This window comes from Callionymus lyra, chromosome 17, assembly GCF_982586985.1.
Source record: "Callionymus lyra chromosome 17, fCalLyr1.hap1.1, whole genome shotgun sequence".
Classification (NCBI taxonomy): domain Eukaryota; kingdom Metazoa; phylum Chordata; class Actinopteri; order Syngnathiformes; family Callionymidae; genus Callionymus; species Callionymus lyra.
The window spans coordinates 22496530-22523192 of NC_141834.1; the positions used below are offsets into that span (position 1 = coordinate 22496530).

The window sequence follows — 26663 nt, forward strand, 5'->3', positions numbered from 1 at the left end:
GTTTTGAAACACCTTCTGCAGGTGTGATGTTGATCTAAACATGGTTAACATCCTGACGGGATGATTGACAAGTTAGTTTGTTCACATGTTCCACAGACGCTGGTCAGCAGTGACTCACACACGTCTTTCCAAGAGAAGTTTCCTCTTTAAAAGTTATTTTTAAGTCGTGGTTCAGTTTTTTATTCCATTGAAAAGTAAAGCATATGTCAGTCCAAACAAATGTTAATTATCAGAATAACACATAATTAAAAGTTATTCATTTTAATTTAAAATAGCAATAATATTATGACATAATTGACATTGAAGAAACAAACGATACAAATCATTGTATTAACTTGTATATTTATTTACATTAAAATGACTCTGAAAATGAATAAATATATAAATATATATAAATGCAAACTGATAATAAATTACATTTGTTTCTTTATGTTAAATTTATCAACACAATGATTCCGTACATATTTTATTACACAACTTTTCAAACACACTTAAATGTGTTTCACAGAAACAATTTAATTCAATATAATAGATATAATTTAATTAATTCATTATTTAATTTTTATTAAAGACTTTATTGTTTTGTCTCTTATTTTATTTTATTGCAGTTTATTCATCTATTTTATTTATATTCATTAAAATGTTTTATTCTGTATTGTCATCGCCTCAAAGAAACACAACTCAGGTTCTGGTAAACATTTTAAATCAGAGGCTCAGATGAGCAGATGAATGCATAACAAAATAAAACAATCAATAATAATAAAGTCCTCAGAATCTTCCATATAATAAAATCTTTCTTCTTCTCTCGACTGTTGTCTTCCGGCTCATCACGGTCACTGTTTCAAACTCAAGGCAACAAAAGCTGAGGTCATCCAGGCGGGTCACTGAGCCCCCTCCTGTTGATCTGAAGACGTGGACGTTGACACGTCTCTGAGGAACGAGCAGATGTACTTGGACTCCTCTGGTCGTCCCTGATCTCTGGAGACCACGAACTACACGTGGTCATAATCTTATCGCTGACGTCGCTCATGGTGTTGCCTTCAAGGACCGACATGACCGTCAGAGATTTGAGCTTCAGTAGAAACCAATGATGATTGAATCTTCCTGCCATGATGTGTCGTAGCACCAGCGGTAAAACAGTCCGAGTGAAATATGGGTCGATCTTTTGTTGGTTCATGAATGTGTCTCATCAGAGAATAGAAGATCTTTGTTTCAGTTCCAATGTCAAGAATTCATCTAGAAACGCTTCAACAATCTTTTTCAAACACATGAAGCATCTCTGCTTGTGTCGTTACTTTGTAAACACAAACTATTTGATCAGAGTTGATGGTCAGAGTAGAAGCAGCAGGTCACGGATGTAAGAACATGTTAACATGTGATCCGTGTGTTCACGGGTCCAGACTTGTGTCAGACATGCTATAAATACACGGAACTGAACCAAGAATAGAAGAACCAGCACCAGAGAGTATTGTTAGTGATGCATGTTTACTTGAGTGTAAGAAAGTATTGATGCACTTCAATATGACTTTTGACCCACAATACTGTATCGATGTTCAACATCACTGGATCCACTCGGAATGAACAAGATTCACTGTTTTTTTTAGTTGAAATTCAACTTCTGGCCTCTAGATGGCAGCAGTCATTACATCCTCCACAGCTGAAGGAAGAATACAATTCAATTAACATGCAAATATTTAAGGGTTTTGTTAGTTTTTGTGTTGCAACTAAACTCGTCCGCAGCTAAAGGAAGAATGACATCCTGCGAGATCCCAGAGATGACTGAGGACGAGAGGATACTGTACACCTATATACTTGCTTGTTACTACACTATCACAACACCAGAGTCAAGTACTGGACAATACTACACATATATACTTGCTTGTTACTACACTATCACAACACCAGAGTCAAGTACTGGACAATACTACACATATATACTTGTTACTACACTATCACAACACCAGAGTCAAGTACTGGACAATACTACACATATATACTTGTTACTACACTATCACAACACCAGAGTCAAGAACTGGACAATACTACACATATATACTTGTTACTACACTATCACAACACCAGAGTCAAGTACTGGACAATACTACACATATATACTTGTTACTACACTATCACAACACCAGAGTCAAGTACTAGACAATACTACACATATATACTTGTTACTACACTATCACAACACCAGAGTCAAGTACTAGACAATACTACACATATATACGTGTTACTACACTATCACAACACCAGAGTCAAGTACTCAACAATACTACACATATATACTTGTTACTACACTATCACAACACCAGAGTCAAGTACTGGACAATACTACACATATATACTTGTTACTACACTATCACAACACCAGAGTCAAGTACTGGACAATACTACACATATATACTTGTTACTACACTATCACAACACCAGAGTCAAGTACTCAACAATACTACACATGTTGTTACTACACTATCACACACTAATCAACTCCTATTAAAGCAACATTTCTGGTTCTTCATCAACTTGGTTCTGTAACTGGACTCTGGTCAGTCAAGTGAAGAACCTTTTGGTACCGAGTGTCCATTAGAGTCCATTTGTAACTCAGTCCCTCCAGTGGAAAACACTCTCCTGGTACCAGAGCTCCTTGTTTTTCTGCTTGAAGTCTCCCCTGAATCCTTGTGTCTCTGGTGGACATGAAGCCTTTGAAAGAGTCTTTGTGTGAGTCGGGGGTGAGAGGGTGAGAGGGTGAGGGAGGGAGGGTGAGTTAGGGAGGGAGGGAGTGAGGGAGAGGGTGAGTTAGGGAGGGAGGGTGAGTTAGGGAGGGAGGGGTGAGGGAGTGAGGGAGAGGGTGAGTGAGGGAGAGGGTGAGTGAGGGTGAGAGAGGGAGAGGGTGAGTGAGGGAGAGGGTGAGAGAGGGAGAGGGTGAGTGAGGGAGAGGGTGAGAGAGGGAGAGGGTGAGTGAGGGAGAGGGTGAGTGAGGGTGAGAGAGGGAGAGGGTGAGTGAGGGAGAGGGTGAGAGAGGGAGAGGGTGAGAGAGGGAGAGGGTGAGTGAGGGAGAGGGTGAGTGAGGGTGAGAGAGGGAGAGGGTGAGTGAGGGAGAGGGTGAGTGAGGGTGAGAGAGGGAGAGGGTGAGAAAGGGAGAGGGTGAGGGAGGGAGAGGGTGAGAGAGGGAGAGGGTGAGGGAGGGAGAGGGTGAGAGAGGGAGAGGGTGAGGGAGGGAGAGGGTGAGAGAGGGAGAGGGTGAGGGAGGGAGAGGGTGAGAGAGGGTGAGTGAGGGTGAGGGAGTGAGGGAGAAGGTGAGTGAGGGTGAGGGAGGGAGAGGGTGAGGGTGTGAGGGAGAGGGTGAGGGTGAGAGAGGGAGAGGGTGAGGGAGTGTGGGAGAGGGTGAGTGAGGGTGAGGGTGAGAGAGGGAGAGGGTGAGGGAGTGAGGGAGAGGGTGAGAGAGGGAGAGGGTGAGTGAGGCTGAGGGTGAGAGAGGGTGAGGGTGAGTGAGGGTGAGTGAGGGTGAGGGTGAGAGAGGGTGAGGGTGAGTGAGGGTGAGTGAGGGTGAGAGAGGGTGAGGGTGAGAGAGGGTGAGGGTGAGTGAGGGTGAGGGAGGGTGAGGGTGAGGGTGAGTGAGGCTGAGGGTGAGTGAGGGTGAGTGAGGCTGAGGGTGAGTGAGGGTGAGGGTGAGTGAGGGTGAGTGGGGCTGAGGGTGAGAGAGGGTGAGAGAGGGTGAGGGTGAGTGAGGCTGAGGGTGAGTGAGGGTGAGTGAGGCTGAGGGTGAGTGAGGGTGAGTGGGGCTGAGGGTGAGTGAGGGTGAGTGAGGCTGAGGGTGAGAGAGGGTGAGTGAGGCTGAGGGTGAGAGAGGGTGAGGGTGAGTGAGGCTGAGGGTGAGTGAGGGTGAGTGAGGCTGAGGGTGAGAGAGGGTGAGTGAGGCTGAGGGTGAGAGAGGGTGAGGGTGAGTGAGGCTGAGGGTGAGTGAGGGTGAGTGAGGCTGAGGGTGAGAGAGGGTGAGGGTGAGTGAGGCTGAGGGTGAGTGAGGGTGAGTGGGGCTGAGGGTGAGAGAGGGTGAGAGAGGGTGAGGGTGAGTGAGGCTGAGGGTGAGTGAGGGTGAGTGAGGCTGAGGGTGAGTGAGGGTGAGTGGGGCTGAGGGTGAGTGAGGGTGAGTGAGGCTGAGGGTGAGAGAGGGTGAGGGTGAGTGAGGCTGAGGGTGAGTGAGGGTGAGTGAGGCTGAGGGTGAGAGAGGGTGAGTGAGGCTGAGGGTGAGAGAGGGTGAGGGTGAGTGAGGCTGAGGGTGAGTGAGGGTGAGTGAGGCTGAGGGTGAGAGAGGGTGAGTGAGGCTGAGGGTGAGAGAGGGTGAGGGTGAGTGAGGCTGAGGGTGAGTGAGGGTGAGTGAGGGTGAGTGAGGGTGAGTGAGGCTGAGGGTGAGTGAGGGTGAGTGAGGCTGAGGGTGAGTGAGGGTGAGTGAGGGTGAGTGAGGCTGAGGGTGAGTGAGGGTGAGTGAGGGTGAGTGAGGCTGAGGGTGAGAGAGGGTGAGAGAGGGTGAGTGAGGCTGAGGGTGAGTGAGGGTGAGTGAGGGTGAGTGAGGGTGAGTGAGGCTGAGGGTGAGTGAGGGTGAGTGAGGGTGAGTGAGGGTGAGTGAGGGTGAGGGTGAGGGTGAGAGAGGGAGAGGGTGAGTGAGGGTGAGTGAGGGTGAGTGAGGGTGAGTGAGGGTGAGGGTGAGGGTGAGTGAGGCTGAGGGTGAGTGAGGGTGAGTGAGGGTGAGTGAGGCTGAGGGTGAGAGAGGGTGAGAGAGGGTGAGAGAGGGTGAGTGAGGCTGAGGGTGAGTGAGGGTGAGTGAGGGTGAGTGAGGGTGAGTGAGGCTGAGGGTGAGTGAGGCTGAGGGTGAGTGAGGGTGAGTGAGGGTGAGTGAGGCTGAGGGTGAGTGAGGCTGAGGGTGAGTGAGGCTGAGGGTGAGAGAGGGTGAGAGAGGGTGAGTGAGGCTGAGGGTGAGTGAGGGTGAGTGAGGGTGAGGGTGAGGGTGAGAGAGGGTGAGAGAGGGTGAGTGAGGCTGAGGGTGAGTGAGGCTGAGGGTGAGAGAGGGTGAGAGAGGGTGAGTGAGGCTGAGGGTGAGTGAGGGTGAGTGAGGGTGAGTGAGGGTGAGTGAGGGTGAGTGAGGGTGAGTGAGGGTGAGTGAGGGTGAGAGAGGGTGAGGGTGAGAGAGGGTGAGAGAGAGAGGGTGAGAGAGGGAGGGGATGATGTCCAGAGCAAAATAACAAATACCTTCAAGTAGAAATGACACCCGGAGGAGACTCAGGGTAGAACTTCAAGAATTGAGGCAGAATCTCTCTCCTGTATGTAGTGGGAGGAAGTCCCGGGACAGACCAAGATATACTCAAGTATATCAGTGTCATCAGAATATTGAATTTATGTTGAAATACTTTGTTTTTGTTGTGCAGTATCTTTTAATAATAAATAATTTGTATATTCAAAGGTTGAGATTTTGTTTTTAATAATTGAATTAAAAATATATAATGTTTTCAATGAATATATTCTCTACACATGTTGGCACTAAAACATGTTTATCTATTATTACTACAGATTCTAAAATACTGAATTTAGAGGTGCTGAGTTCAATGAGGGGGAGTGAGACGACAGGCTATGAGTCGAGGATTCTTTAATTTGAACCAAAAGTTGAGCAATATGTGCATGAGTGCTGAGTTCACTGAGAGGGGGTGAGACCATGTGTTTATGAGGGTCAACAATTTTTATCGAAGATTAAAAGCAAGTTGAACGTGAATGTCGAACAAACATCATAGAAAACAGTGTGTGCATGAGTGCTGAGTTTACTGAGAGGGAGTGAGATGAGAGAGAAGTGTTGGAGCGATTTAGAAAAGTTGAAAAGACACTGGAGATAAAAGTTTGTTATAAATGAGTGAAAGACTTTAAGTTGATCATCTGTTCAATTAGTCGTGTCTGAGTTACAGTTTTTAACGCTTTATTACGACCATTTTTGACCTTTTTTTTCCATTTACACTTTGAACATTAATGTAACAGCAAATATACTTTTTTTTTATTGATCTTGTAAAAAGATAAAACAAGTGTGTCTTGTTCTTCGGTGATAAACCTGAATAAATCAGTCACAGGTGAACCTATAGATCTTTGCTGATGTCATCACAAGTCAACGGTCTGCTGGCGCCTGACAGACTAGTTAATGGTTAACCAGATCCAGGTTAAGGTCCGATCACGCAGCTCTTCATTCTTGTCGGCTCGGGACTAGAACCTGGAACCTGGTCTCTCTCTCGCGGTCATGAAGATTTGATCGAGTGTTGAAGTGAGTTTGAACCTTTGTTTTCTGCTCGTGAACATGAGACACGAGGCTGTCAATCAACGGATCGCCAATCATTTTACATCTTTGAGTCTGTTTTTATCTTCGTTCAAAGATATATGTTTATTATAGTCACTAACAAACGTTTAATTAAGTTATATTTGAATGAGAATTCAGTGAATATGACTTTTATTATATTTATGTTAAACATATTGACATTAATTCTAAGTAAGTAAGTAAATGTATTTCAGAAAATAGAATTAAATCATAAAAGAATATATAAAAGAAAGAAAAAATGTATAAATTACTCTCTTGGAATTTTAATGTTGAGAGAAAAGTTGATGCTGAAGAAAATCTGATTTTTTAAAGATTTTATGAGCTTAAATAAAATCCTCTTTGTAAAATATATCTATGAATATAATTCAATAAAAAACTGTGACTATAATAGAAAAGGGTCTAAAATAAAGTGTAATAAACTAAATATTAATTAGTATTGTGTGTTAATGTATGCATTTTTAAATGATGATTTTGAAATATCAAGTATGTTTAAAACTACTTAATTACTGCATTTTGTTGTTGCAGAAAACGAAGTAAATCTCCGTCTGTCAATCATCGAAGTCACAGAACTGAAGGTCAAACATTAACTTCTGTGAATGTAAACGTGACATAAGTTCACTAAAATAGTCAATATTATTGGAAAAAAACACATGTTTAATACAAGAAATGAAACGATGAAAAATATTCAGTGATTTAATTTCGTAACTGATATAAAATAGTGATTAAGACGTTAACGATGTTGTCGACGATGATGTCATAAAGAAATAATAATAAACTTTAAAACATTATTTCACGACGTTTGTGAATAGAATCAACTTCACTGGTTCATGTTCGTCAAGAGAACCTTTTTCTTCCTGCAGGCGGAGAATGAAGGCTCGCGCTCCTCCTCCGCCGCCGTCGCCACAGCAACAGGCGCCGCCACAGCCACAGGCGCCGCCACAGCAACAGGCGCCGCCACAGCAACAGGCGCCGCCACAGCAACAGGCGCCGCCACAGCAACAGGCGCCGCCACAGCAACAGGCGCCGCCACAGCAACAGGCGCCGCCACAGCAACAGGCGCCGCCACAGCAACAGGCGCCGCCGCCGCGCCGCACACCTGAAGGGGGCGGAGCCTCCAACGTCCTCAGGACGACCTTGGATCTGAAGCTGCCAGATGGACTCCAGGCGTCTCACACCGCAGACGGACGGTGAGTCGTGAGGCTGAGGTCAGAGGTCAAGTGAGGGAAGTCATTAGAGGTCAAGGTTGTGATCAGAAATAAGTTTGAGGTCAAATGAGTCGCTTTCGAAGGAAAGATTTACGAGCTTACATGAATGCATCGCGACAGTCTTTGGAAAATTAACCGTTTTTATTGAACATAAAGTTCAGGATGTTCAACACAAATGTTCTATTTTAGTCTTTGCTATGTTTATTATTTCAAGTTTATTGTTTCCATACTTTTTTCATTTACAAACCTTTTTTGTTCCCAAATTTTTCAGTTTCCCACAATTTTTCACAACCTTTTTTGTTACCAAACTTTTTTTACTTTACATTTTTGTTACCAAACTTTTTTTACTTTACATTTTTGTTACCAAACTTTTTTTACTTTACATTTTTGTTACCAAACTTTTTTTACTTTACATTTTTGTTACCAAACTTTTTTTTACTTTACATTTTTGTTACCAAACTTTTTTTTTGTTTCCAAACCTTTTAATGTCAACAAACTTTTTTTCTTCTAAATTTTCTTACCTGAACTTTTTTTGTTTCCAAATGTTTTTTAGTTTCCAAAAATTGACCGTTTATTGTAACCAAACTTTTTTTTACATCTCAACCTGTGTTGTTGCTGACAGTAATAATCGCACACTCCTGTTGTGTTGTTGCTGACAGTAATAATCGCACACTCCTGTTGTGTTGTTGCTGACAGTAATAATCGCACACTCCTGTTGTGTTGTTGCTGACAGTAATAATCGCACACTCCTGTTGTGTTGTTGCTGACAGTAATAATCGCACACTCCTGTTGTGTTGTTGCTGACAGTAATAATCGCACACTCCTGTTGTGTTGTTGCTGACAGTAATAATCGCACGCTCCTGTTGTGTTGTTGCTGACAGCAATAATCGCACACTCCTGTTGTGTTGTTGCTGACAGTAATAATCGCACACTCCTGTTGTGTTGTTGCTGACAGCAATAATCGCACACTCCTGTTGTGTTGTTGCTGACAGTAATAATCGCACGCTCCTGTTGTGTTGTTGCTGACAGTAATAATCGCACACTCCTGTTGTGTTGTTGCTGACAGTAATAATCGCACGCTCCTGTTGTGTTGTTGCTGACAGCAATAATCGCACACTCCTGTTGTGTTGTTGCTGACAGTAATAATCGCACGCTCCTGTTGTGTTGTTGCTGACAGCAATAATCGCACACTCCTGTTGTGTTGTTGCTGACAGCAATAATCGCACACTCCTGTTGTGTTGTTGCTGACAGCAATAATCGCACACTCCTGTTGTGTTGTTGCTGACAGCAATAATCGCACACTCCTGTTGTGTTGTTGCTGACAGCAATAATCGCACACTCCTGTTGTGTTGTTGATGACAGCAATAATCGCACACTCCTGTTGTGTTGTTGCTGACAGCAATAATCGCACACTCCTGTTGTGTTGTTGCTGACAGCAATAATCGCACACTCCTGTTGTGTTGTTGCTGACAGCAATAATCGCACACTCCTGTTGTGTTGTTGCTGACAGCAATAATCGCACACTCCTGTTGTGTTGTTGCTGACAGCAATAATCGCACACTCCTGTTGTGTTGTTGCTGACAGCAATAATCGCACACTCCTGTTGTGTTGTTGCTGACAGCAATAATCGCACACTCCTGTTGTGTTGTTGCTGACAGCAATAATCGCACACTCCTGTTGTGTTGTTGCTGACAGCAATAATCGCACACTCCTGTTGTGTTGTTGCTGACAGCAATAATCGCACACTCCTGTTGTGTTGTTGCTGACAGCAATAATCGCACACTCCTGTTGTGTTGTTGCTGACAGCAATAATCGCACACTCCTGTTGTGTTGTTGATGACAGCAATAATCGCACACTCCTGTTGTGTTGTTGCTGACAGCAATAATCGCACACTCCTGTTGTGTTGTTGCTGACAGCAATAATCGCACACTCCTGTTGTGTTGTTGATGACAGCAATAATCGCACACTCCTGTTGTGTTGTTGCTGACAGTAATAATCGCACACTCCTGTTGTGTTGTTGCTGACAGTAATAATCGCACACAGTACAACAATGATTGACACGTGTCAATGTACAACGTCAGCTGTAAACCAAGCGTCAAAACTAAAAAGTCAATATTTTATATATATATATATATACTGTATATAGTACTGATATACTAGTGAAATATAGTATATATATCGGCTCAAAGAGGTTTGTTCAATTAAAACAGTTACTACTGGAGCAGGTTTGTTTCTTCACCTGTTCTGATCGTACCTGCCTCGTTCTCACCTGTTCTGATCGTACCTGCCTCGTTCTCACCTGTTCTGATCGTACCTGCCTCGCTCTCACCTGTTCTGATCGTACCTGCCTCGTTCTCACCTGTTCTGATCGTACCTGCCTCGTTCTCACCTGTTCTGATCGTACCTGCCTCGTTCTCACCTGTTCTGATCGTACCTGCCTTGTTCTCACCTGTTCTGATCGTACCTGCCTTGTTCTCACCTGTTCTGATCGTACCTGCCTCGCTCTCACCTGTTCTGATCGTACCTGCCTCGTTCTCACCTGTTCTGATCGTACCTGCCTCGTTCTCACCTGTTCTGATCGTACCTGCCTCGTTCTCACCTGTTCTGATCGTACCTGCCTCGTTCTCACCTGTTCTGATCGTACCTGCCTCGTTCTCACCTGTTCTGATCGTACCTGCCTCGTTCTCACCTGTTCTGATCGTACCTGCCTCGTTCTCACCTGTTCTGATCGTACCTGCCTCGTTCTCACCTGTTCTGATCGTACCTGCCTCGTTCTCACCTGTTCTGATCGTACCTGCCTCGTTCTCACCTGTTCTGATCGTACCTGCCTCGTTCTCACCTGTTCTGATCGTACCTGCCTCGTTCTCGCCTGTTCTGATCGTACCTGCCTCGCTCTCGCCTGTTCTGATCGTACCTGCCTCGTTCTCACCTGTTCTGATCGTACCTGCCTCGTTCTCACCTGTTCTGATCGTACCCGCCTCGTTCTCACCTGTTCTGATCGTACCTGCCTCGTTCTCACCTGTTCTGATCGTACCTGCCTCGTTCTCACCTGTTCTGATCGTACCTGCCTCGTTCTCACCTGTTCTGATCGTACCTGCCTCGCTGTCACCTGTTCTGATCGTACCTGCCTCGTTCTCACCTGTTCTGATCGTACCTGCCTCGTTCTCACCTGTTCTGATCGTACCTGCCTCGCTCTCACCTGTTCTGATCGTACCTGCCTCGTTCTCACCTGTTCTGATCGTACCTGCCTCGTTCTCACCTGTTCTGATCGTACCTGCCTCGTTCTCACCTGTTCTGATCGTACCTGCCTCGTTCTCACCTGTTCTGATCGTACCTGCCTCGTTCTCACCTGTTCTGATCGTACCTGCCTCGTTCTCACCTGTTCTGATCGTACCTGCCTCGTTCTCACCTGTTCTGATCGTACCTGCCTCGTTCTCACCTGTTCTGATCGTACCTGCCTCGTTCTCACCTGTTCTGATCGTACCTGCCTCGTTCTCACCTGTTCTGATCGTACCTGCCTCGTTCTCACCTGTTCTGATCGTACCTGCCTCGTTCTCACCTTTTCTGATCGTACCTGCCTCGTTCTCACCTGTTCTGATCGTACCTGCCTCGTTCTCACCTGTTCTGATCGTACCTGCCTCGTTCTCACCTGTTCTGATCGTACCTGCCTCGTTCTCACCTGTTCTGATCGTACCTGCCTCGTTCTCACCTGTTCTGATCGTACCTGCCTCGCTCTCACCTGTTCTGATCGTACCTGCCTCGTTCTCACCTGTTCTGATCGTACCTGCCTCGCTGTCACCTGTTCTGATCGTACCTGCCTCGTTCTCACCTGTTCTGATCGTACCTGCCTCGCTCTCACCTGTTCTGATCGTACCTGCCTCGTTCTCACCTGTTCTGATCGTACCTGCCTCGTTCTCACCTGTTCTGATCGTACCTGCCTCGTTCTCACCTGTTCTGATCGTACCTGCCTCGTTCTCACCTGTTCTGATCGTACCTGCCTCGCTGTCACCTGTTCTGATCGTACCTGCCTCGTTCTCACCTGTTCTGATCGTACCTGCCTCGTTCTCACCTGTTCTGATCGTACCTGCCTCGCTGTCACCTGTTTTGACACACATTTGAACCTACTTTTATGATAAACACAAATATATTTAAACATACACACACACACAATAAAATACGAATAGAACACACATTTAAACATACTTTTATGATACATACAATATATTTAAATATCCACACACAAAATAAAATGCAGATATGACACACACATTTAAACATACTTTTATGATACACACTTATATTGAAACACACACAATAAAATGCAGATATGACACACACATTTAAACATACTTTTATGATACACACTTATATTGAAACACACACAATAAAATACAGATATGACACACACATTTAAACATACTTTTATGATACACACTTATATTGAAACACACACAATAAAATGCAGATATGACACACACATTTAAACATACTTTTATGATACACACTTATATTGAAACACACACAATAAAATACAGATATGACACACACATTTAAACATACTTTTATGATACACACTTATATTGAAACACACACAATAAAATACAGATATGACACACACATTTAAACATACTTTTATGATACACACTTATATTGAAACACACACAATAAAATACAGATATGACACACACATTTGAACCTACTTTTATGATACACACAAATATTTTTAAACGTCCACACACAACATAAAATACACATATGACACACACATTTGAACCTATTTGACACACTCTGAAACCGACACAGCAGTGACTCACAACATGGTAACGCACACACTTGTGTAACTCTATCTCCTCGCTCACTTTCTCTCCTCCCTCAGCACGGCTCTGATGGACCTGCTGGTGGACGTCTGCAGCCGCTTCCACCTCAACCCGTCCCTGCACACTCTGGACCTCTTCTCCAGCGACGGCCTCTCCGTGGCCTTCAAGCCCAACCTGCTGCTGGGCTCCCTGGACGTGACCTGGGTCCTGGTCCGCGAGAAGGTCTCCGAGGAGAAGGTGGTGCGGAGGCCGGCGCCCAGAGTTCCAGAGGTGTGTGTGTGTGTGTGTGTGTGTGTGTGTGTGTGTGTGTGTGTGTGTGTGTGTGTGTGTGTGTGTGTGTGTGTGTGTGTGTGTGTGTGTGTGTGTGTGTGTGTGTGTGTGTGTGTGTGTGTGTGTGTGTGTGTGTGTGTGTGTGTGAGAGTGTGTGTCACGTTAACCTCTGACCCTCACCTGGACGCTGGCAGAGGTCAGAGCAGTAGAAGGTCCAGGTAAGAGTGAGAGACTCTGAAGGTTCTGCCTCCATCTTTCTTTCTCTGTGAACCCGACACTGGCCTGAATGTTTCATGAGCGTCTTACCTTTAGTTACCTTTAATTATTAAGCGTTATTTCTCCGCCGCGAACTTCTGTGGAGGATCATGATCGACTAGTCATGTCTGTTTTAGTCGGTGTTTACACCTGTGATGTCACTTCCTGCCTTTGAGCGAATGTTTTCACAGTTTGTGTCATTTTCAGTGAAGTTTTGTCGTCTTTTGTATGTTTTCTCTTTAAACTGTTTCAAAGTTTTGTCTTTTCTTTTGCTCACACAATGGTTTAATGTATGTGTCAGTTGTATGTATTTCCCATCAGCATGAATGTATATATTTATATATATATTTAATTTGTTTAAGGAACTTCCTCATTCTCTATTTCCTATTAACAACTGTATCTTTGCTAACATGCTATCATGCTAACATGCTACACGACTTGTTTGGTCGTCGAGACAACAAACATTTTAAGAATTAATTCGCTAACAAACCATGTGACTTATTTTGTTGTTTAGACAAAAAAACTATTACAACTTAACTCTTAATAATCTGTTGATATGTGTCACGATACAAGAATATATAGTGTTGTATAGTGATAGTGTAGTACACGACAATACTACATTTATTGAATACTGTTTGATTGTTTAAGCGCTTTGTGACCCTGGTCTGGAAAACGCTATATAAATAAAAACGACTTACTTACTTACTTACATATATCCTTGTTACTGCACTATCACAGTACTTCACTCTGGTGTTGTGATAGTGTAGTAACAAGAATATATATTGGTTTAGGCACTAGTCTGGGAGTGGAGTCAAAAACACTTCCACTTTTGTCCACTGGCGCCGCCAAAATCAACCAACAGCGCATTAACTCAAAACTACCGTGTGTGTCTTTAAAATCTTCTTGGTGTTGTGATAGTGTAGTAACAAGTAAATATCTGTAGTATTGTTGAGTACTTGACTCTGGTGTTGTGATATTGTAGTAACAAGTATACTGTATATGTGTGGTATTGTCCAATACTTGACTCTGGTGTTGTGATAGTGTAGTAACAAGTATATATGTGTGGTATTGTCCAGTACTCTACTCTGGTGTTGTGATAGTGTAGTAAAAAGTATATATCTGTAGTATTGTTGAGTACTTGACTCTGGTGTTGTGATAGTGTAGTAACAAGTATATATGTGTAGTATTGTCCAGTACTTGACTCTGGTGTTGTGATAGTGTAGTAACAAGTATATATGTGTAGTATTGTCCAGTACTTGACTCTGGTGTTGTGATAGTGTAGTAACAAGTATATATCTGTAGTATTGTTGAGTACTTGACTCTGGTGTTGTGATAGTGTAGTAACAAGTATATATGTGTAGTATTGTCCAGTACTTGACTCTGGTGTTGTGATAGTTTAGTAAAAAGTATATATCTGTAGTATTGTTGAGTACTTGACTCTGGTGTTGTGATAGTGTAGTAAAAAGTATATATCTGTAGTATTGTTGAGTACTTGACTCTGGTGTTGTGATAGTGTAGTAACAAGTATATATGTGTAGTATTGTCCAGTACTTGACTCTGGTGTTGTGATAGTGTAGTAACAAGTATATATGTGTGGTATTGTACAGTACTTGACTCTGGTGTTGTGATAGTGTAGTAACAAGTATATATGTGTAGTATTGTCCAGTACTTGACTCTGGTGTTGTGATAGTGTAGTAACAAGTATATATGTTTAGTATTGTCCAGTACTTGACTCTGGTGTTGTGATAGTGTAGTAACAAGTATATATGTGTAGTATTGTCCAGTACTTGACTCTGGTGTTGTGATAGTGTAGTAACAGTATATACAGTATGTGTAGTATTGTCCAGTACTTGACTCTGGTGTTGTGATAGTGTAGTAACAAGTATATATGTTTAGTATTGTCCAGTACTTGACTCTGGTGTTGTGATAGTGTAGTAACAAGTATATATGTGTAGTATTGTCCAGTACTTGACTCTGGTGTTGTGATAGTGTAGTAACAGTATATACAGTATGTGTAGTATTGTCCAGTACTTGACTCTGGTGTTGTGATAGTGTAGTAACAAGTATATATGTTTAGTATTGTCCAGTACTTGACTCTGGTGTTGTGATAGTGTAGTAAAAAGTAAATATCTGTAGTATTGTTGAGTACTTGACTCTGGTGTTGTGATAGTGTAGTAACAAGTATATATGTGAAGTATTGTCCAGTACTTGACTCTGGTGTTGTGATAGTGTAATAACAAGTATATATGTGTAGTACTGTCCAGTACTTGACTCTGGTGTTGTGATAGTGTAGTAACAAGGATATACTGTATGTGTAGTATTGTCCAGTACTTGACTCTGGTGTTGTGATAGTGTAGTAACAAGTATATATGTGTAGTATTGTCCAGTACTTGACTCTGGTGTTGTAGTATTTACAGACCACATGACTCTTGACGAAGTCGTAACTACTTTCATTTGTTTTCAAACCAAAATATGTCCAAACATCAGCTTTAAAAGCTGCTGGACTCACTGTATCCTCTCGTCCTCAGTTGTCATTCTCCCTTTATCTGCAGAGGACGTAACGACTGCTGCCATCTAGAGGCCGGGAGTTTAATTTCAACACAAAAAGGAACAAACCTGATGAAATATTTTGTTATGTTAATTGTTAACTAAATAAAAATGTAATTGTTTTAATTTAAACACACTTCATTAAAATGTAAAAACAATAAAATATTTCTGTTAACATACATTTGCCAAACAAAAACAAACAAAGTGCTTTATATCACTTGACCCTCCGACCACCAGGTGGCGCTGTGTGTATTGACGGTGTAATGTCCTCCACAGAAGAGCGTGCGCTTGATGGTGAACTACCATGGCAACCAGAAGGCGGTGGTCCGCGTCAACCCTGTGATCCCCCTCCAGGACCTGGTCCCGCTCATCTGCGACAAGTGCGACTTCAGCGCCGCCCACGTGCTGCTGCTCCAGGACGCCGTCAGTCAGCGGGAGCTGCCCCTGGACCGGACCCTGAGCCAGCTGGGCGTCAAGGAGGTCTACGTGCTGGACCAGAGTCTGGGTAAAGTTCCTCACTTTCACTCAGACATGCGTGAAGGTGGTGAAGAAGTGAGTGCGACCAGGGTGGAAGAAGGATTTTATTGTTAATAATTATGATAAATAAGTTACTATTAAAAGTTATATTAAATATTGTTGACTACATTACGACCACCTTCACATATATATATATGTATATATCATAAATGTATTTATACGTCAACACACCTTCCTTAAGCTCCGCCTCTTTTTTTACCGCCTCTTCTTTTCTCGCCGTTCTGGAATCTTATCTCATCTTCTGATCTTCAACAAGGTTCAGAGGTTCCTGTTTTATGAAGAACCACATGTCCGTGTTCTAAAAACTCATATTTACTATTCAAATAAAGATCTTTGATAGATTTTCTGTTACTTGTTCTTCCAACACTTGCAGCTCGTCAAACTAAAATGGCGTCGGCGCCGGTTCTCACCTGCACAGGTATCGACGTCGTTGTGATCGTTAACATGTGTTAACATGTGTAACACTTTAAGCTGCTTTTAACTCTTTTATTCATTCATTCTTTGAAAGAACTAACTTGTTGTGTGTTTTTCAACATCACACACTCATTTGCTGCTTCTTAATACTCTAACACTAATACTCTGACACTCATACTCTATTATACTCTAACACTAATACTCTGACACTAATACTCTAACACTAATACTCTAATACTAATACTGTAACACTAATACTCTATTATACTGTAACACTAATACTCTAACACTAATACTCTATACTCTAACACTAATACTCTAACACTAATACTCTAACACTAATACTCTAATACTAATACTGTAACACTAATACTCTATTATACTCTAACACTAATACTGTAACACTAATACTCTATTGTACTCTAACACTAATACTCAAACACTAATACTCTAACACTAATACTGTAACACTAATACTCTATACTCTAACACTAATACTCTAACACTAATACTCTAACACTAATACTCTAATACTAATACTGTAACACTAATACTCAAACACTAATACTCTAACACTAATACTCTAACACTAATACTCTATACTCTAACACTAATACTCTAACACTAATACTCTAACACTAATACTCTAATACTAATACTGTAACACTAATACTCTATTGTACTCTAACACTAATACTCAAACACTAATACTCTAACACTAATACTGTAACACTAATACTGTAACACTAATACTGTAACACTAATACTCTATTATACTCTAACACTAATACTCTAACACTAATACTGGATTATTATTATTATTATCTATGACTTTAATCCTTTTTTTACTTTGGTAACATTTTTTGACAAATATCACTGAACCCTTATGATACTTAAATTCATTTCCATCTTTATTTCTAACCCATAATTCATCTTTGCTTTATAAATATTTACTTTTTAATTTTGAATCGTTATTTGTTTTAATTCACTCTTCTTTGAAATTCAACAAAATAAAAGTTTTAAATGAACATTAGTGGTAAAGTTTTGAATGACTCAATGGCGCTCTCTGCTGGTCAACTTCATCACCGCATCTAAACATGATTGTTATGAGGAATAATAAACATCACGTGTTCAGATGATCCAGTGACGTTCATTGATCTCTGTGTCGTCAGACTCCAGGTACTCCAGCCAGTCCAGTCTGACGGAGAAGAAGAGTTTCCTGGGCTTGTTCCAGACCAGGAGGACGTCTCGGGTGAGAAGAAGCTTCAGAGCTGCACGTGTGTGTGTTGTTGTTGTTGTGAGACACGCGTGTTGTCAAGCGTGTGCGACGCTGCTTGTGTTTGCAGAGAGAGTCGAGTCACACGGACATGAACGCGTCACTCACTGACACACACTCCAATGTAAGTAACATTTCAAAGTAAAGGGCCTTCTCTGTTTTCCTGTTACAAGAATAAGAGTTGATTTACAATCTTTTATTTTGTAAAATTCTTGGCTTTCAGTGTCATTTTTAATGTATTGTAAAAAGAAAATCAGTTTAAAACTATCGACACGAGCCGTAGATGTTGAAAATAACATTAATTTGTTTGCACTTATTCCATCGTCACCATGTAACGTATCTGACCAGCCTTTATTTTGAAAATCCTCACATCCAGTTTGAGACAGGAAGGTGTTTTTTTTTTTTACTATATTACTTTATTTACTCGCGACTAAAACTAATCATTAAAATCATAATGATGCCATTTGAACTGTTACTTTTCAGACTTCAGAGAAAAAAAGGTTTATTTTTGTTTATTTATATTATATATAAATAATTACCTGCTATTGTTGATATTTACCAAAACAAACCCATTTATTACAGACATCAACGTTTTAGCAAGACTTTTTTTTATTTGATGTAGGTTTGAGACTTTAGAAGTTACATGAAAGTGAATAAACTCCCATCTATCTTACAGTAAAATGTAATTTAATGTATAAAAGTATATAAATATAATAATGTATCTGCATATCGTGTTGCTTACTTCACTTCTCGCCTGTGAACGTGTTTTTGTCATTAAAGCAGAAGAATTGTGTTTGAAATACATAAACACAGGATTACAAACAAATAAATGTGTGACTTAAATATGATTTCATCCATTGGATGCTTCAATGTTTGCAAAATCATATGTTTTTGAAAAATAAACGGTTAAATTACTCGCAACGATTTCTTATCAGAATCTAAATATAATGATGTTCTTTCCTCACCGTCCCTTCAAGACTCCCTGATATATTTATGTAACATTTACACGCTTTAATTCTTAGAAGTTATTTATTTTATTTCACGAACGACAGAAGCTCTGACCTGTCGTAGCCTCTGCTGTCGCTAGAGGGCAGTGTTTGTCTAAATTAGCGCTGCTCAGCGGAAGTTCAAATTGAAATAATTTATAAAAATAAAACTCATTAACATAGTGACCTTGATTATGATCCTTCAGTTTCCATCTAATGTCCGAGGCTGCTCTGATGGTCCTGAAGCTCTTCAGGAAAAGCTCAAAATAAATGATGTATATTTTAAAGCCATGAAAGCAATAATAATACTTTACATGTATAATATTTCATGACATCATTTTAATCATCATTTTAATTATTTTCAAGGATGGAAGGATGGATGGATGGATGGGCAGATGGAAGGATGGATGGATGGATGGATGATGGAAGGATGGATGGATGAGTGGGTGGATGGATGATGGAAGGATGGATGGATGAGTGGGATGATGGAAGGATGGATGGGTGGATGGATGGATGGATGGGTGGATGGATGGATGGATGGATGGATGATGGAAGGATGGATGGATGAGTGGGATGATGGAAGGATGGATGGATGGATGGGTGGATGGATGATGGAAGGATGGATGGATGAGTGGGTGGATGGATGATGGAAGGATGGATGGATGGATGATGGAAGGATGGATGGATGAGTGGGTGGATGGATGGGTGGATGGATGGATGATGGAAGGATGGATGGATGAGTGGGTGGATGGATGATGGAAGGATGGATGGATGGATGGATGGATGGGCAGATGGAAGGATGGATGGATGGATGGATGGGCAGATGGAAGGATGGAAGGATGGATGGATGGATGGATGGAAGGATGGATGGGTGGATGATAGAAGGATGGATGGATGGGTGGATGATGGAAGGATGGATGGGTGAATGGGCAGATGGATGGATGGGTGGATGATAGAAGGATGGATGGATGGATGATGGATGGGTGGATGATGGATGGATGATGGATGGATGGATGGATGGATGATGGATGGATGATGGATGGATGGATGGATGGATGATGGATGGATGGATGATGGATGGATGGATGGATGATGGATGATCTATCCTGATCAACACGAGTGAACATGAGTGAAACACAAACTCTATAAAACTTATTTTGTACATTTTAATGTGAAGGTCACAACATGTCATGAACTTTATAAATACAAATAAATCCTGAACCTCCTCCTTTTGGCGTCTCCGTCCTGGTCCTGGTCCTGGTCCTGGTCCTCCTCTCGTCCTCCGGTCCGTCCTCACTGTGAGACGTTCTAACCTCGTGTCCAATTAATACTAACGACCTGAACCTCACGTTCTCTTTGTTCCGGGCCTTCATGCCAGACCAGCGTCTGTCGCATCAGTTAAACCTGAGAGACTTGTGTGAGGCGTGTCTGGTTCTTGGTCTCTGAGCTGATCTGAGCCACAGGAGGTTCACGTCTTCAGGAGCACTTTGGACTCGCTTTGATCAGATACTCAGAGTCTGTGTGTCCCTGTGTGTGTGTGTGTGTCCCTGTGTGTGTGTGTGTGTGTGTCCATGTGTGTGTGTGTGTGTCCCTGTGTGTTTGTGTGTGTGTGTGTGTGTGTCCCTGTGTGTGTGTGTGTGTGTGTGTGTCCCTGTGTTTGTGTGTGTGTGTGTGTGTGTCCCTGTGTGTGTGTGTGTGTGTCCCTGTGTGTGTGTGTGTGTGTCCCTGTGTGTTTGTGTGTGTGTGTGTGTGTGTCCCTGTGTGTTTGTGTGGGTCAGTGTGTGTCCCTGTTTGTGTGTGTGTGTCCCTGTGTGTGTGTGTGTGTGTGTGTGTGTGTGTGTGTCCCTGTGTGTTTGTGTGGGTCAGTGTGTGTCCCTGTTTGTGTGTGTGTGTCCCTGTGTGTGTGTGTGTGTGGGTCAGTGTGTGTCCCTGTGTGTGTGTGTCCCTGTGTGTGTGTGTGTCCCTGTGTGTTTGCGTGTGTGTGTGTGTCCATGTGTGTTTGTGTTTGCGTGTGTCTATGTGTGTTTTTGTGTTACTACACTATCACAACACCAGAGTCAAGTACTGGACAATACTACACATATATACTTGTTACTACACTATCACAACACCAGAGTCAAGTACTGGACAATACTACACATATATACTTGCTACTACACTATCACAACACCAGAGTCAAGTACTGGACAATACTACACATATATACTTGCTACTACACTATCACAACACCAGAGTCAAGTACTGGACAATACTACACATATATACTTGTTACTAAACTATCACAACACCAGAGTCAAGTACTGGACAATACTACACATATATACTTGCTACTACACTATCACAACACCAGAGTCAAGTACTGGACAATACTACACATATATACTTGTTACTACACTATCACAACACCAGAGTCAAGTACTGGACAATACTACACATATATACTTGTTACTACACTATCACAACACCAGAGTCAAGTACTGGACAATACTACACATATATACTTGTTACTACACGATCACAACACCAGAGTCAAGTACTGAACAATACTACACATATATACTTGTTACTACACTATCACAACACCAGAGTCAAGTACTCAACAATACTACAGATATATACTTGTTACTACACTATCACAACACCAGAGTCAAGTACTGGACAATACTACACATATATACTTGTTACTACACTATCACAACACCAGAGTCAAGTACTGGACAATACTACACATATATACTTGTTACTACACTATCACAACACCAGAGTCAAGTACTCAACAATACTACAGATATATACTTTTTACTACACTATCACAACACCAGAGTCAAGTACTGGACAATACTACACATATATACTTGTTACTACAGTATCACAACACCAGAGTCAAGTACTGGACAATACTACACATATATACTTGTTACTACACTATCACAACACCAGAGTCAAGTACTGGACAATACTACACATATATACTTGTTACTACACTATCACAACACCAGAGGCAAGTACTGGACAGTACTACACATATATACTTGTTACTACACTATCACAACACCAGAGTCAAGTACTGGACAATACTACACATATATACTTGTTACTACACTATCACAACACCAGAGTCAAGTACTGGACAATACTACACATATATACTTGTTACTACACTATCACAACACCAGAGGCAAGTACTGGACAGTACTACACATATATACTTGTTACTACACTATCACAACACCAGAGTCAAGTACTGGACAATACTACACATATATACTTGTTACTACACTATCACAACACCAAAGGCAAGTACTGGACAGTACTACACATATATACTTGTTACTACACTATCACAACACCAGAGTCAAGTACTGGACAATACTACACATATATACTTGTTACTACACTATCACAACACCAGAGTCAAGTACTGGACAATACTACACATATATACTTGTTACTACACTATCACAACACCAGAGACAAGTACTCCGCAATACTACACATATATGGTATTGTTGTATGGTGAAATGTATTTGATCGACAGGTTCTTATCAAACCAGGATCATTCATCATCATGTACTGATCACTTGTGGATCTTCTTCAATCGACTGCTCATGTCTGACTCTCATGTCGTCCACTAGGGTTCACACTCGGTCACAGGCGTCTCCTCCTCCGATCAACTTTTCCACAAAACGTCTCCCAAGTCGGACCCGAAGAAAAGACGAGCTCCGCCTCCTCCTGCAGCTACAGCGCCCTCTATGGAGCGACACGTGGTGGAGACCCGGCAGGTACGAGATGTTTTTCTTCAAACGTTGTTGTGGCTCCGGCGAGAACTTCCATGGAACTCGGCTCTTTCCGGAGAAAACCAGGACTATCAGACGGATGGGTGACCTCTCGTTCTGGTGTGACCCGGTCCCTCTGGCTCGGGGTGTTTTGGTCTGGAGCTCCGGGTCAGCCTGACCTGTATCACCCGCCGCCTCATTATGAGGTTTTGTCGGCATGCTGGGAAATGTGGTTGAGCGTCTGGACCCCGTGACGCTCCGGGTTGTTGCTGTCGGGAGGAAACTTTGATGCTCAATTAGGAGCAGAATCTGCTGCTGATCCATGTTTAATGTTTTTCTCCTCGAACGTTGGCAACAGTTTCAAACTCACGTGAGAGTCGAACACAAGGGGCTGGAAAATGAGTTGATTGACATGTGTCAGTTGGTTTTGGGTTCAGCTGAGGTGACGGCTCGGAGCTGTGGTTGGATCAGATCTGCAAGGCATGCTGGGAGTTAGGTTTACTTGTTTTTAAATACAACATATACGTTTTTAAGAGGCAGTTTTGTAGTTAATTCAATGTATTTATTATTTTGGACCTTTAGACGTACAACTATACACTAGAGCTGTGTATAAGTATCTCTTGATACCATACGTATCATGATACAAGGATATTTAGAATATTTAATATATTTTCAGATCACATGACTCTGGACGAAGTCGTAACTGCTTTCATTTGTTTTCAAAACAAAATATGTCCAAACATCAGCTTTAAAAGCTGCTGGACTGACTGTATCCTCTCGTCCTCAGTCGTCATTCTTCCTTTAACTGCGAGTTAAAAGTAAGGACTGCTGCCCTCTAGAGGCAGGAAGTTTAATAGCAACACAAAAATGCTTTGAGTGTTTGCATGTAAATGAAACAATTTCTAAATTAAATAATTAATTTAATTTAAGTGATATACAAACAATTAAATAATTATACATTTCAACATTGTTAGGTATACTTAGTTTTAAAATACAAAGTTTTTATGTGTAGTATTGTCCAATTCTTGACTCTGGAAAAAGAAAAAAATGCCTATTTATTGTAAAAAGACAAAAAACAAAATGATTGATTCATGATTTATTAAAATATTGTATGTAGTTAAAGATTGTTATTTTGAAAGTAATGATATTTAACTGTATCAAGGTTTTTTCAATATCTTTACCACCATCTCTTTGTGGTAAAATAATAGAATTAAAACTAAAGTTTAAAAGTGTGAAGTTGATGTTGAAAGTGTTCGTGACTCATGATCCTCACACTCGCAGAAATGTTGACTTTGAGTTTCTTATCTCGTCCACAAGTCACTTCCTGTCTTTGAATGATGTTTTATCTCCAGACCTGAAAACAACATTAACTGTAAAACACGTGAACGATATCGAAGCGAGTTTTACTATCAACAGTTTAACTAACTAGTGACGCCTTCGATCAACATTTGTTCTGAAGAAAGTAACAGTTGATGCTACAAATGAACAAATGAACCTTCGTTGAACAAAGAGAAATAGATCATGACACTAGTCAACATGTCTTTGATCAGTACTTAAGTTACCTTAAGTTATCTCTAGTTATCTCTAGTTATCTGAAGTTATCTCTAGTTATCTGAAGTTATCTCTAGTTATCTGAAGTTATCTTGAGTTATCTGAAGTCATCTCTAGTTATCTGAAGTCATCTCTAGTTATCTAAAATTACCTGAAGTCATCTGTAGTTATCTGAAGTTATCTGAAGTCATCTCTAGTTATCTCTAGTTATCTCTAGTTATCTGAAGTCATCTCTTGTTATCTCTAGTTATCTTAAGTCATCTCTTGTTATCTCTAGTTATCTGAAGTCATCTCTAGTTATCTGTAGTTATCTGAAGTCATCTCTAGTTATCTGAAGTCATCTCTAGTTATCTGAAGTCATCTGAAGTCATCTCTAGTTATCTCTGGTTATTTGAAGTTATCTGAAGTCATCTCTAGTTATCTGAAGTTATCTGAAGTCATCTCTAGTTATCTGAAGTCATCTCTAGTTATCTCTAGTTATCTGAAGTCATCTCTAGTTATCTGAAGTTATCTTAAGTCATCTCTAGTTATCTGAAGTTATCTTAAGTCATCTCTAGTTATCTGAAGTAATCTCTAGTTATCTCTAGTTATCTGAAGTCCTCTCTAGTTATCTGAAGTTATCTTAAGACATCTCTAGTTATCTGAAGTTATCTCAAGTCATCTCTAGTTATCTGAAGTCATCTCTAGTCATCTCTAGTTATCTGAAGTCATCTCTAGTCATCTCTAGTTATTTGAAGTTATCTGAAGTCATCTCTAGTTATCTCTAGTTATTTGAAGTTATCTGAAGTCATCTCTAGTTATCTCTAGTTATTTGAAGTTATCTGAAGTTATCTCTAGTTATCTGAAGTCATCTCTAGTTATCTCTAGTTATCTGAAGTCATCTCTAGTTATCTGAAGTTATCTTAAGTCATCTCTAGTTATCTGAAGTAATCTCTAGTTATCTCTAGTTATCTGAAGTCATCTCTAGTTATCTGAAGTTATCTTAAGACATCTCTAGTTATCTGAAGTTATCTTAAGTCATCTCTAGTTATCTGAAGTCATCTCTAGTCATCTCTAGTTATCTGAAGTCATCTCTAGTCATCGCTAGTTATTTGAAGTTATCTGAAGTCATCTCTAGTTATCTCTAGTTATTTGAAGTTATCTGAAGTCATCTCTAGTTATCTCTAGTTATTTGAAGTTATCTGAAGTTATCTCTAGTTATCTGAAGTCATCTCTAGTTATTTGAAGTTATCTGAAGTTATCTGAAGTTATCTCTAGTTATCTCTAGTTATCTGAAGTCATCTCTAGTTATCTGAAGTCATCTGAAGTCATCTCTAGTTATCTCTGGTTATTTGAAGTTATCTGAAGTCATCTCTAGTTATCTGAAGTCATCTGAAGTCATCTCTAGTTATCTCTGGTTATTTGAAGTTATTTGAAGTCATCTGAAATCATCTGAAGTCATCTGAAATCATCTGAAGTCATCTCTAGTTATCTCTAGTTATTTGAAGTTATCTGAAGTCATCTCTAGTTATCTGAAGTCATCTGAAGTCATCTCTAGTTATCTCTGGTTATTTGAAGTTATCTGAAGTCATCTCTAGTTATCTGAAGTCATCTCTAGTTAGTTATCTGAAGTTATCTTAAGTCATCTCTAGTTATCTGAAGTTATCTTAAGTCATCTCTAGTTATCTCTAGTTATCTGAAGTAATCTCTAGTTATCTCTAGTTATCTGAAGTCCTCTCTAGTTATCTGAAGTTATCTTAAGACATCTCTAGTTATCTGAAGTTATCTTAAGTCATCTCTAGTTAGCTGAAGTCATCTCTAGTCATCTCTAGTTATCTGAAGTCATCTCTAGTCATCTCTAGTTATTTGAAGTTATCTGAAGTCATCTCTAGTTATCTCTAGTTATTTGAAGTTATCTGAAGTCATCTCTAGTTATCTCTAGTTATCTGAAGTTATCTCTAGTTATCTCTAGTTATCTGAAGTCATCTCTAGTTATCTCTAGTTATCTGAAGTCATCTCTAGTTATCTGAAGTTATGTTAAGTCATCTCTAGTTATCTGAAGTAATCTCTAGTTATCTCTAGTTATCTGAAGTCATCTCTAGTTATCTGAAGTTATCTTAAGACATCTCTAGTTATCTGAAGTTATCTTAAGTCATCTCTAGTTATCTGAAGTCATCTCTAGTCATCTCTAGTTATCTGAAGTCATCTCTAGTTATCTGAAGTTATGTTAAGTCATCTCTAGTTATCTGAAGTAATCTCTAGTTATCTCTAGTTATCTGAAGTCATCTCTAGATATCTGAAGTTATCTTAAGACATCTCTAGTTATCTGAAGTTATCTTAAGTCATCTCTAGTTATCTGAAGTCATCTCTAGTCATATCTAGTTATCTGAAGTCATCTCTAGTCATCTCTAGTTATTTGAAGTTATCTGAAGTCATCTCTAGTTATCTCTAGTTATTTGAAGTTATCTGAAGTCATCTCTAGTTATCTCTAGTTATTTGAAGTTATCTGAAGTCATCTCTAGTTATCTCTAGTTATCTGAAGTCATCTCTAGTTATCTGAAGTCATCTCTAGTCATCTGAAGTCATCTCTAGTTATCTCTAGTTATTTGAAGTTATCTGAAGTCATCTCTAGTTATCTCTAGTTATTTGAAGTTATCTCTAGTTATCTGAAGTCATCTCTAGTTATCTGAAGTCATC

General features: G+C 40.8%; 1 protein-coding gene across 7 annotated transcripts in view; it reads left to right on the forward strand.

Annotated features, from left to right (window-relative positions):
• The window catches only part of cobl (cordon-bleu WH2 repeat protein), a 79598-nt gene that overhangs the window by 7898 nt on the left and 45037 nt on the right, over positions 1–26663 (forward strand). For 2 of the 7 annotated variants that reach the window (XM_087812102.1, XM_087812103.1), the window contains 7 exons: positions 7213–7539; positions 12435–12645; positions 15724–15952; positions 16358–16402; positions 17571–17650; positions 17745–17798; positions 22296–22442. In XM_087812102.1, the coding sequence (XP_087668228.1) occupies positions 7213–7539; positions 12435–12645; positions 15724–15952; positions 16358–16402; positions 17571–17650; positions 17745–17798; positions 22296–22442 (1093 nt within the window). Of the gene's footprint in view, positions 1–6254; positions 6302–7212; positions 7540–12434; positions 12646–15723; positions 15953–16357; positions 16403–17570; positions 17651–17744; positions 17799–22295; positions 22443–26663 lie in introns of those variants that run through there. The other 5 variants (XM_087812104.1, XM_087812105.1, XM_087812107.1 and 2 more) reach the window with 5 other exon arrangements.